This window comes from Leptosomus discolor, chromosome 17 (assembly GCF_034619465.1).
Source record: "Leptosomus discolor isolate bLepDis1 chromosome 17, bLepDis1.hap2, whole genome shotgun sequence".
NCBI classification, from domain to species: Eukaryota; Metazoa; Chordata; class Aves; order Leptosomiformes; family Leptosomidae; genus Leptosomus; species Leptosomus discolor.
Genome location: NC_141407.1, coordinates 9,867,632 through 9,879,559, shown reverse-complemented (window position 1 = coordinate 9,879,559; position 11,928 = coordinate 9,867,632). Strand labels below are relative to the sequence as shown.

Sequence of the window (11,928 nt, the reverse complement as noted above, 5' to 3'; positions counted from 1 at the left end):
CGTGTCACCCTGAACCAGGAAGGTTTGAATGCTGAGGATGGAAGGAATTACGCTTTGCCTCATCCTTCAATTGTTTGTGTGTTTCCGAAGTAACAAAAGCCACCATTCCCTTGCACTTGTAGAGCTTCTTTTCACCGAGCCATAGAATCTGGCCTCGTTTGTTGAAGAGATCTCAAGCACGTTCATCTTGGTCCACGAGGCAGAATCGCACGGGGAGCCTTGTCACGCTCCAGCTGTTGCTGCTCCGGAAGGACGCCTGTGGAGCCATGAGCCGTCCGCCGTGCGTACGGGTGCGAACACGCGCGCACCAAGCTCACCAGCAACGTGACACACGGCCGCCGCTGGCTTGCCGAAGGAAGCCAAAACGCAGCACGTTTCGATGTCTGAGAGCAGCGCCATGTAAATCAGACACGCCCGCAGTCCCTCGCCGACCTCGGACGGTTTAGGGAGGATTTTGCCGTGCGGGACCCCAACACGGCACCCAATGCGGCCCTCGCCCAACTCGAAGCCTCCCTCCCTCAACCTGCGGCTTACCCCGGCTCCGGGCCCTGCCGGCCCCCGCCGTCCTGCAGAGGGGCGCGGCGGGTCTCGCAGGGCACATCGGCGCCCGGGCCGCCCCCGCCGCCTGAGGCGGGCCACCGGGAGGCCGACGCGAGAGGCGGGGGTCCGCGGCCCCCCGGGCGGCGCCGCCGGCTGCGCTGTCCATGGTGTGCGGCGAGGCGCGGGCGCCGGGGGCTGTGCCGCGGGGCGCGGGGCCGGGCGGGGCGCGGTCCCCTGGGGCCGCCGCGTGCGGGGTTGGCCCCGCCCCGCCCCGGGGGCGGGCCGCGGCCCGGCGGCGGCGCGGGGCGGGGGCGCCCTGAGGTGCTGCCGCGGCCGCCGCTCGCCGCGGCACGAGACCGTGTGCTCACGGCCGCGCGGTCACGTGCGCGCTCCGCGGTCACGTGGGCGTGTTGCTCGCCAGGCGCGTGCCCCCGCCCCGGCGGCGGAGGCCCCTCAGGACAGGATGTAGTCCCGGCTGGGGGCGGCGGAGGGATAACCGGGCGGCGTCAGCTCCCTCTCCGGACCCAGCCGCAGGGCGCGGCGCCTCCTAGCGGGGCCGGGGTAGATCCCGCCGCCGCCGGCGGCGGCGGCTCCCTCCATCTCTCTCGCGAGAGCCCCCCCGCTCGGCGGGGTTATGTAACCCGCCCGCCCGCCGCCGGCGGGGCGCGGCCCGCGGGGGGGGAATGGGGGCCAGTCCAGCGGGAATCCACCGGGGCTCGGGCCCCCTCCCCCCCGGGGCGCGGCCCCCTCCCCTCCCGCCGGACAATGAGTCCCGTATGCTAATGAGAGTCTCGCGTCACTTCCGCTCTTTCTCGGCCGCCATCTTGGCCAGGGCAGGTTCTGGGCAGGAGGGACCCGGCTGTATTGTCTGCAGGGCGCCCAGGGAGCCCCCACCCCCCCCACCCCCCCCCCGCCCCGGAGCCCCACACCCCCCGCCCCGGGGACCGAGCCCAGTGAAGCCGCCGCCGCCGCCCCCGCCCCCCCGGGACCCGCTCACCATAGGCCACCCCCCCGCACACTCGCCCCCCCTCCCCCCCCCCCCCCCCCCCGCCATCCAGCCCCCTTTGTCTCCCCCGCGCCGCCGCCGGCTCCGCTCCGCCCGCCCGCCCAGGGACCCGGGCGGCGCCAGGGAGGCAGCTCCGCGCACCCCCACCCCCAGCCAGAGGTGCCGGGGGAGCGCCCGCCCTCGCTGCTGAGGAGAGCCCCAGTCAGGTAGGTGTGTGCGTGAGTCCGCGGTCCGACCCGGGCGGGGGCAGCCCCCGCCCGCCCCCTCTCTCCCTCCCTCCTTCCCTCCGCCCGGTGGTGCCGCGGCCCCCGGCAGCCCCGTCCCCCAACCCCGGCGGCGGGGCGGGAGCCCCGCGCCGAGCCGCGCCGTGCCGTGCCCGCCGCCCTGCCCGCTGCAGCCGGGGGGTTGCGGAGTTGGCAGGCGGGCCCCCTCCCCCGGCCGCACACATGTTGAAGAGACTTCGCCGCCTCGGGGAGGCCGGTTCTGCTCCGGCCGGCTGCGGGGGACCGCTACGCTGCCGGCTTCCCTCCCTTCTGCCCGGGGCCCGCGCGGCAGATGCAGTCCCAGCCTCCTCCCTTCCCCCCTCCCGGTAGGGGGGACCACACATGGATATGTCCCGAGAGCGGCTGTGATGGCGAGGGCTGCGTTGGCGGTAAGGCGAAGTGAACGGGATGACGAGTCGGTGAATGGGTCCGGCATCCCGGCGCTGCCTGCGGCGTGCGGGCAGCCGGGCGCGGGTCCCCGCTGGCGGAGTTGGCGCTGGAGCGAGGTGGGAGAGCGGCGCCGGCTGCCAGGCGATGAATGGGGAGCAGCCTCCCCCCGGCAGCCGAGGTGCCTCTGCCTGCGGGAAAAGGCGCGATCCCGCGGCTGGAATCCTGAGCACCAGCTGCAGGATGGAGCAACGTTGACTCACCCATCCCTCCTTTCCCTACCCTGGGCTATAGTTGCCGACACCCGTTTCTCAGACAAAGGCGGGGGAAATTAAACCCTAAAGCCTCGCTCTGCCGCCGGGAGCTGCACCCCTCTTGTCACGCACCCCCTTGGCTCGGCGGCCGCAGCCCAGGGGCGGAGGAGGTGCGGCGGGGAAGATTTCCAAAACAACTACCACGGCGTACGCCATGTAGGTGGTGCCTCACCCCCCCCTCCCCGTTCCCGTTAAATCGGTATTGTCGCTCCCGGTTTATGGCCGTGGAAGAAAAATACCAGCCCCCACCCAAAATGCACCGCAGCCCAGTCGGCGGCGCGGCGTGCGGGAGGGAGGCAGTAGGGGGCGCCCTCCCCTCGCCGGGCAGCGCTGCGGCGGGGGGGCGGGGGGGGGCGGCGGCGGCGCGGCCGCACGGCGGCGTCTGCGGCCCCGCCACCGGGGCTGCCCCGGCCCCTGCGCCGGGCGGGACGGGCCACGGGCTGCGCCTGCTGCCCCGGAGCAGAGCTCGGCCGGCGGGTGCGGGGCCGGCGTTGGGGAGGTGCGGGCGGGGGGAGCCCGCGCGGGGCCGGCGGGAGGATTCGGAGCACATGGAGGGTGTCGGGCGGTTTTGCGGGGCTCGCAGGCGGGGCTCGGTGGAAGGTATGAGCGAGTTGTGTGGGAACTCGGCCGCGGCTGGCGGGGCCGTTGGCGCTGTGAACTTGCGGGGCCTTTTCCACGCGTTCGGGGCGCGTGGCTGGAGCCGCGGTGCGAGGCGGTGCTGGAGCGTCGAGTGCTTTGTCTGGGCCGTGGGCGAGGGCCTGGGGAACTGGGCACTTCGGCGGCCTGGTACTCTTTGGTGGCTGGATGTATTTGAGCCATTCGGGAGGTGTGAAAGAGGTTTTCGTTCCTTTTAGAGAGATTTCTCCCCCCCCCCTTTTTTTTTTTTTCAAGGTTGTTTTTACTAGCTATGTTTCTGTTTATTTTTACTACTATTTTCTATTTCTGTTCGGAGGTACAAGGTGTGAGCTAATGGAGACACATGATTCCTGCCTGTCAGGGTAGCATGGACCAACCTTGGCTGGCTCCTGTGGCGCACAGCCTGTGTGCTCTGCAGCCACCAGCGTTGTTTCCTCCTGCAGGGTTTCAGCCACTTGGAAAAACTTTCGCTTGGGGACTCTGGTAACTGTAGTCATTACAAGTTGCCAGTCCTTCTAGGTGAGGAAGATGGATCATCCTGTTTAAAAAACAGAAAAGCTTTTTTTTTTTTTTTTTTTTGCTTTAAATAACAAAACAAACCAAAGCTCGGTTCCTTTGCAGATGTGCATTTGCAGATGTTGGGCAGTAATTTGATATCGGCAGATCAACATCTACCGTGGTATGTGTTGAAATCTTAAAACATTAAAAAGAGACAACAGAAGAGAGACACCCTATTGTTAATAAAAGTGCACTTGAGGCAGATGGGTTGTAACATGATCGTTGCTTTTCCTGAAGATTATTACAGCAAATACTTAAATAAACTTCAGTCAAAATGGAGGTGTCCTTTTTGATACATGAGTAACTTGTTCTCCTCCAAAATTCATACCAAGCTAAATGGTTTTGTGCTGTTTCTTAATAGTAAGCTGCCCTTTACTAGAATTAATATTATTTCTTAATTAACATTTAAAAATTACTTTTTGGTATCTAGTAGAAACGAGATGCTTCCAGTGTTTGGGGACAACTCTTTGAGATCATTGCAAACCAACACATCTTTAGTGCTCCATTATTAAAAAAAAGAATTAGTTTTATTCTTTTAACTTGAAGTGATGGTCTATCAGACAGGTTTATAGAAAGCATCTCTTTAGGTTACTACTATTTATGCTTCAAAGTGTATTGTGTGGAACTGCTAGAGCTGAAAAGTCATTAAGAGCTTGTAAAATCATTTGTGTTAAGTTTTAGGAGGGAAGTGTTGTTTAGATGAGCAAGGGATGGCGGAGGTGAAAGGTGGATGCGTTTGCCTATAGGTAAGACAGACAAGTAGTGAACAGTGTCTGCTGCTCAGAGAGCTTAGGACTGACAAACCTTCACAGGAGAGGAACTTCTTGACTGTTTTGGGAAGTTCGTGACCTACAATGTTAAGCATCAGCTGCACAAACAAAACATCTAGGAAGACTATGTGCTCTTCAGGATGAGATGAATAACTACCATTTTTTTTCTGTATATGTAGGATAGAAGTTGCCAGTTGTCAGAAGATGCCCATTAGCATTTTGAGAATTGGTATGTGTCACTTACAGTGGTATATTACAACAGCATTTTAATAAAGCTTTAATAGTATAAAGTATCATTTGTTAGGTGCTTACCAACTGAAATCTACAGTTACTGAAATTGCTATTAAATTCTAGATGAATGCACGTATGTACAAATTTTCTCTGGAAGGTAAGTTCTGCTTCTGACACACTGCGGAGTGAATAATAGATGGTTATTCCCAACCCAGCTTTACCACTCCGTAATAATAGTAAATACTGAAAGTAAATATTAAAATTTAAAGTAGCGTTTGTGGAATAAGTAAACATATCAGAATCTTATCAGCAGTCAGAAGTCGTATAGTCCAAATGTGTATTTTGTAACTTTTTATTAAGGTGGCAGCTGATTTGATTGATACGAAGAAAGAAATTGGAACAAATGGTTATGTGGGAGTAAAGACAGTGCTTATGGGTTAATGTATTTATTTTGAGATGGCTGCAAATAAGACTTAGGGGCTTGATGGGAAATTTATTGGTGTGGGTTTTGTGTTTCTGTTTGGGTTTTTTTGAGTTGGTTAGGGGTTTCTTTGGGTTTGGTTTTTTTTTTCAGAAAGAGGAAGTTATCTTTGCTCTACTACTTGAAGTTGCTTTAAGAAAGACAAAATTTTGTACATGGGGAATGAACAAAACAGTATCAGATATGATGAGGATCATAGCCTAAAGTCTGTAGGACTCGGGTGCTGGGAGAGAGGCACTCCTGGGCAGTAGCTGTAGAGCGGGGGCAGTGCATAGCTCTAGGGCTGCGATTGATCAGCTGCTTGGTGTGGTCCACAGGTGACACTTGAGCTGCTTTACCTGCCTGGGCCCAGATGAGGTATTTTTTAAATTATTAGTTCAGCTGAATTTGTATATTAATAGTGCCATGTTTGCTGAGGTTTTTTTTTAAAGATGCATGTACCGTGCTTGTTTAAAAAAAGGTAACTCCTGACTATGGGCCTGCATCTAAACAAGCGCTACAGTATTTTTTAATGATGTTAAGATTTGCTCTGTAGTTAGATACTTATATATATATGTAGGGTATGTTTTTTATTAACATAATTGTAACAGTGTGACTGTTAATGTGGAGGTAGTGCTGCTCATATAAATAAATATGTTGATACAAGTGAATGTTTCCTAATAGTGTAAGTGAAGTAGCTGAGGATAAAAGGTGCTGGTCTAAGGATAATGTAATGTGAATGTCTGTATGTGCATTGGAAGAAAAAGAACTCCTGATTATGTTAGTTTATTTTAAAAAAAGAAGAATCCTATACTTTCTCTAGATGTAGGAGGTTCATTTTGACTCACCTGGCAGATTTTGGGAAGAATGCCCTTGCTTTCCTAGTCAGGATGGCCAAATTGACCTGTTCATTTTGAGCTTTCAGGAAGTACTTAGATCTGGTATAGAAACCGAATACGTGTTCCAGATTTGAATAAAGACGTTTTCAGAGAGGGTGTAACTCTTATTTATCTACCGGAGGGCCATATGCCTCAAGGAAAAAGCTGCATTGTTCACATCTTCACTATAGCTAGCTGATGTTGAAAGGCAAACATGAGGCTTGAATTTAGAGTTTCACTCTTATTTCACATTAGTGCTTTTGAATGTGTATGACGGTTGATGGTTTTGAATAAGAATGGAAAAATATACATTTTTTTCCTGCAGTGAGTCACTTTCAGTTACCACCATTTATATCCTTACTTTTTTTTTTTTAAGGTGGCATTAAAGATGATTTGGATGAAAACTGATCCTGGCTGTTGGGTCCTAAACCTGTGTAGTTGACTCTCTGAACACATCACACCTGCAGGTTCTTGACTATTCAGATCATGTGACAAAATGTTTGATTCAAAATCTACTTCTCAAGTAGTATCTGCAGCAATTCACGAGAAAGAGAAACTAAGTACCTGTGTAAACAGCCTGCCTGCTGAAGTGATGCTCTTCAGCCCATCCAGTCCTTAGGTGTAGGAAAGGGCATGCTCTCCAGCCTGGCTTCACTGTTTGATGTTTCTTCCCTACCCCCAGCTCCTCTTACCTCTTTCGAGCCTCAGCCTTCAGACATTCTTTTTTTTCACCAGTTTTTACTTCTTGTGTGTATTTGTGTGATGCAACTCTGGATCTGATCATTCTTTGCTTGTGCTGCCACTGGGCCAAAGAAGTTGTTAGTGATGCAGATTCATAGCAGCAACAGTAATGGGGCAAAATGGCTCTTGAAATCCAAGTAGGCAAAATAATTGTCTTAAAATGCTTTTTCCCCCCCCTTTAAAGTCAAATTTAAGTTTGTGATTTTTGTTTTTGTTTTTGTTTTGTTTCCCCATTCCTGCTGCTGCTACTATGAAGCCTTTTGAATATCGAAGGTTCCTGGGTCAGACCGAAGACAGCAGTAGCTGAGGTGGATTAACGCTGGAATGTAGTCAGGGACTGGAACACTTGGGAGCTATGCTTAGACAGAAAGGGAAAGAGGTAAGAAATGTGAAGTGGTAAGACTTGATTTTAAGCTCTTGTTTACAGACTTTACCCAATCGTGTAATGCCAGCAGTTGTGCATAGCGTGTATGAAGCGCTAAGGCAAAGGAAAAACAATTAGCATCAGCCTACTTCACAGACTATTTTTACACTTTAAATACTCAGATGCTAGCCAGTTGGCGAGATCCCTTCAGTATCCGATATATCTACTATCTGAGAAAGCATGTATTGGCAGGGTTTTGGATGAGCTTGTAAAAGTATTTGTATGCTCTCTTTTGTTTCGTTGGTTTGTTCTGCCACTTATACCAGCATGCAAGCAGTGCATTTTACTAGTTAGGACACACTAAGGGATGCAGTTTCACTATTGGTTTAAATGTATCTGTGTCTGTGCTGCCCCTGGAAGGGGTGGTATGAGCCACGCTTCCTGCCACCTTACTTGTGTCAGTCCTAGCACTTCTGTTTGGGTAAAGGAACTGCTCTGCCTGAAAAACACTCCTTTTCAGTTGGATCAGATCTCTGCTCTGGCTATTGACACAGTGGTGATGTCAGGAAAACATGACACAGAAGACAGGCCTACCATTTCCATTTACAGTCTAATCTGATTGCAGTTTCACAATCAGTGTAATCCAGTCATAAATTATGTGCATATTGATTACATGCTTTGTTACTGCACATTTTACAGAGTTTTCTATGCTCCTTTATTTAATTTTACAAATGTTTTTGGAGCTTAGATTGAAAATTTCAAGATGATTTGATTTAATTTAAATGGTAACTGCTAGTTCATGAAACATGCTTATATTTCCAAAATAATTTTTATTCTGAGATTGTTCATGCTTAGCTACAATCTAGATGAGGATTATTTTGGAATCGTAGAGCATATTCATGCAGCCTTTTTTCCTGATCACTGAAGTGTGGATATCATGGTGTAAGCAAATAATATCCTTTGTGCTTCAGTGATCTCCAGCCTCGATTTCTGATTTCAGCAAGATGTGCAGCCTTATTACATTTCAAACTGAAATCTTTAAGAAGTAGCCCTAAACAAGCAAGGCTATCATATTGAGTATGTATATTACATATTGATTTCACTGCACTTGTGTGGATGTATATAAGCATTTATCTTTGGAGATTTTGAACAGTCACAAAAGATACTATTTAAGATGGCAGTAGGTGTGTAAGCCTGCTTCTTGAGCTGCTCTAATTTAAAATTTCCTATGCACTGAAGAACAGCATGCCCTAGAGAATGGACACAATTTAAAACTGCTTTTCAGAATGCAGGAGAGATTGCCAGAATTGATGTGGTTTTTATCATGTGTGTTCAAAAGATCCTTCTTTAGAAAACATTCAAATTTGGCTAACAGCGTTCTTTAACATACCTCAGCCTATGTCATCACAGTAAGGAAACCCAACAGAACACCCCAGCAGAGTAAGGTAGCAGATTATTCATCAAGAACAGAAATAAGGAGTTGTGGTTCCCAGAGCAATCGAAGTTTGGCCATTTTGTGTTTTATATTGGGGCATAGAAATTACAGTGTACAGAACTTTTACTACCGAACAAAAGTTGATAAGGAAATAGTTAATTCCCTTTCAGTTTTGCAGTTAGTGTACACACCCACCAGATGGAGCCTCTGACACCAGTGGAAAATTCCAGAAATCGAGCAAGAATGAGAAGTGTGTGAATGACTTAGAAGATCCCTGTCTGCTGGACTGCAGAAGATTATTTTTTTTTTAACATTTAAATAAAAAATTAATGGAGAGCAAGACTATCAGCCTTACTGATTCCTTTCACTAGAACTGTCTTCCATAGATGTTTTTCCTCTGATGGGAAGTTGGAGTTCTTAGTGCAAAAGTCACCAAGCTGAAGCTAGACAGTAAGCTCCAAAAAAAGAGAAAACAGAGTTTCATAAGCCCTTGCTGAAAGTTGCATATAACCACTGAAACAGAATGTTAAGGCCTTTAGTCTAAGAATTTCGTCTAAAGGATTTCAAGTGATTTGGTTTTCTTAGTACCACATTTTAGATGGACTTATCTCCTCCTCTCCTGAAGCAATATTTATGTAGGATGTCCAGAGAAGTGGTGTGGAAGAGTCGTTTTTGTTTGACACACAACTTGCAATTTTTTTGGAGATAGCTGATTTAATCTGTCAAGTGATTTTTAAATTTTTTTCAATTTTTTTTTTTTTTTAATAAAGGTACTTTTAAGAAATAGACTATTTGACTGTGAGGGGGAGTTAGAGTGGTTTCATGTGCTGCAGGAGCTTTACAGTGCTTTGACCAGATAGCAGAATACATTTGTTGATTTCCTTCAGTTCTAATAATCTTAGTTTTAAAACAACAGGTCAAGTTTTTTCAAAGGGTTTGATTTGGGTTTGCTGTTCACTTGATATCTTTTTAAAGTGCCTAGTCCCATTTTGGATATAGCCACAAGCTGAAGGACCTTGGATATAGAAACAAGTTAAAGGGTTGGGGGCTTGTGCTCACTGATGTGCTTGCTAAGGTTGAATTTAAGAGCCGGGCCTCACACGGCAGCTGTGCACACAGTTACCGCGTGGGAGCGGAGAGGTGTTTGTTAGACAGCAGTTAGCTGAAGACCATCGCTTTACAGGGGCAGGAGCTTGGGGCTGCAGATGGTGCAGCTGATAAGGCACTCTCTGTTTAAAATACTGCCGTGAGAGTAGAGCGCCTGCAGTGACAAAACAGCCTCCATCCTGGGATTATGGGGACTTGAAAAATGAGCCCGCAGTTGTCTGGCGTTTCAGATGTGCTGTTAAACCGCAAATCTCATTACCTTCACAGGAGATGTGGGTGCACAGCCCTCTGAAAACTAGGCCAGAAATGCTTCAATAAGGAGGAAAGAGAGGAGTCAGAAGAAAGTGAAAATGCTTAATGTAAGCCAGTGATCGACGTGTTGGGATTAGACTCTTCATTCACTCAGTGCAGGGAGGGGAGATACTTAATTGCAGCTCTTACCTTTTCAGGGAAGTTTTTGGTAGTTTTCAGTTCTTAACACTTTTCTGTTCTCCCTGATGTTTCTGCTCCTGGTATCTTTCATTTGATCACTCTTCCCTAAGATGCTTCTCTGCTTCCTGACTATGACTTTTCCTTGCTGAGCTGTCCTGGAATTGTCAGGTCCCAGACTCCCAGCCTCCGCCTTGTTGCAGGGACAGACCATCACTGTCCGCAAGTGAATATAGAGCAGCATACACCATCATACTCTATGGCATCCTTTAACCTGCATAGGTGAGGAGGCTGCTTTCTATTGCTGTGGGAACCATAGGTTAATTTTCTTGCATATTTTTCTTGTATTTTAAGAGATTTGCCTCAATGTTGCACTAACAGCCATCTTTGCAAATCTGTTTCATGGCTGGCTTTTTAGAGCATGCTCTTAAATGCAGTTAGCTGGGCAAATTGCTAAAAGTAGACCTTATTTTAAATGCAGTTGGAATAGAGAGATAAAAAGCCCAGTATCAAGAAATTTCACAGTCTTGTTTCATTTGGTCCATGAACATACAGCTGCCGTCAGCTCTGATATATGCTACTGTGTTGTGCTGTTACATGTAAAGCAAGAACTTCTTCAACCTAAAATACTAGTGGAGTAAGGGCTAAAATAAAAGAATTTTTGATTATATAAAGTCAGAAAAATGCCAGATGCTTGGTGATTCTTGTCAGCGATGCAATGCAGGGAAATGGTACTCAGTCTTCAGGGGGCCCAGTATGGGATGAAGTACTTCCCCGTGCTCAGTATTCATATCTTCAGACTGATACCCTAATTGTCACTGATCTGACTGGTCCTTATCCAGAAGTGTGCTTTCTGCAATGGTGATTCAGTGGGAGAGAGGTAATTTGGACTTGATAAAGATGCAGGGGCACAAATTCTTCTTCATAGTTAGAAAATAATCCAGTATGAAACCAAATAACCCATCATCCTTACCGACTTGAAGATATGGCTAGTGGTCTTGTTAAAGCATATGCAATATTCAGTTTTGCCTCAATGTGAAGTATTTTAAGAATTTTGTCTTTTTAAATTTCTTGGAACATTTTAGTGTCTTCTATTGAAATCGTACTTGCTGGAGAAAAACAATCTGTACTTTAAGCTGCGGATGTTCTGTCTGAAGAATCAACAGATATAGTTAACAATTTTAAACAGTAAAAACCCTTATTACTTGGGAAAGCAGTTACAAATGACTCAACAGGTTTTACTTTTATAAACTTGAGATTTGGTTGTTCCAGACTTCATGATACTAATGTTATGTCTTGTGTTTCCAGTCTGTTCAAGACTGAGTTTCTGTCCATGGGTGATGTGAGTTGAAAGGTATCAGTCTTCCTACAGAAGCACAATCATTTACATGCCATTACCCCAAACTGTTTACTTCACATCCTTCTGAAAATTTTAATCTGAATACTTCCCAAATGAATGTCTGTCCCTAGGGTTGTGGCTGACAGCCATGTCACCTGTCTGATCTCCTATGGCCTTGTAATTTAAGGTGGGACTGTGTTTGTGTGGGAACCTTTCAGGAAGAATTGCCTGTACAAGTGCTGCTGGTATTTCACTAAGTGTACCTTATCTGCACAGGGTGCAGCTGTGCTGCCAGTGCTGGCAGCTCGGGTGAGGTGTAACCCAAGGCACTTCAGTCGAAAGGGTATGTGAAGTGTGGATAGCAGCAGTCTCTCTGTATCCTGCTGGGTTTCTGAACTGGGTGACTTAATGGAAATCTGAGCACTAAAGTATTCCTCAGGTAGCATCACCCAGCGGCATCTGTGGTTTAA

The 11,928-nt window shown here is 48.8% G+C and overlaps 1 protein-coding gene across 1 annotated transcript; it reads left to right on the top strand.

The window, feature by feature from the left end:
* Window positions 1-1,223: 1,223 nt before the first annotated feature.
* Window positions 1,224-8,925, top strand: LOC147414225 (uncharacterized). The gene is made up of 8 exons (XM_086474952.1): window positions 1,224-1,384; window positions 1,599-1,752; window positions 3,590-3,665; window positions 3,768-3,825; window positions 4,654-4,703; window positions 6,420-6,510; window positions 7,041-7,163; window positions 8,754-8,925. Exons 1-6 carry the CDS (start codon window positions 1,224-1,226, stop codon window positions 6,449-6,451), a joined length of 531 nt encoding a protein of 176 aa, XP_086331078.1. The 3' UTR covers window positions 6,452-6,510; window positions 7,041-7,163; window positions 8,754-8,925.
* The last annotated feature ends 3,003 nt before the right edge of the window (window positions 8,926-11,928 follow it).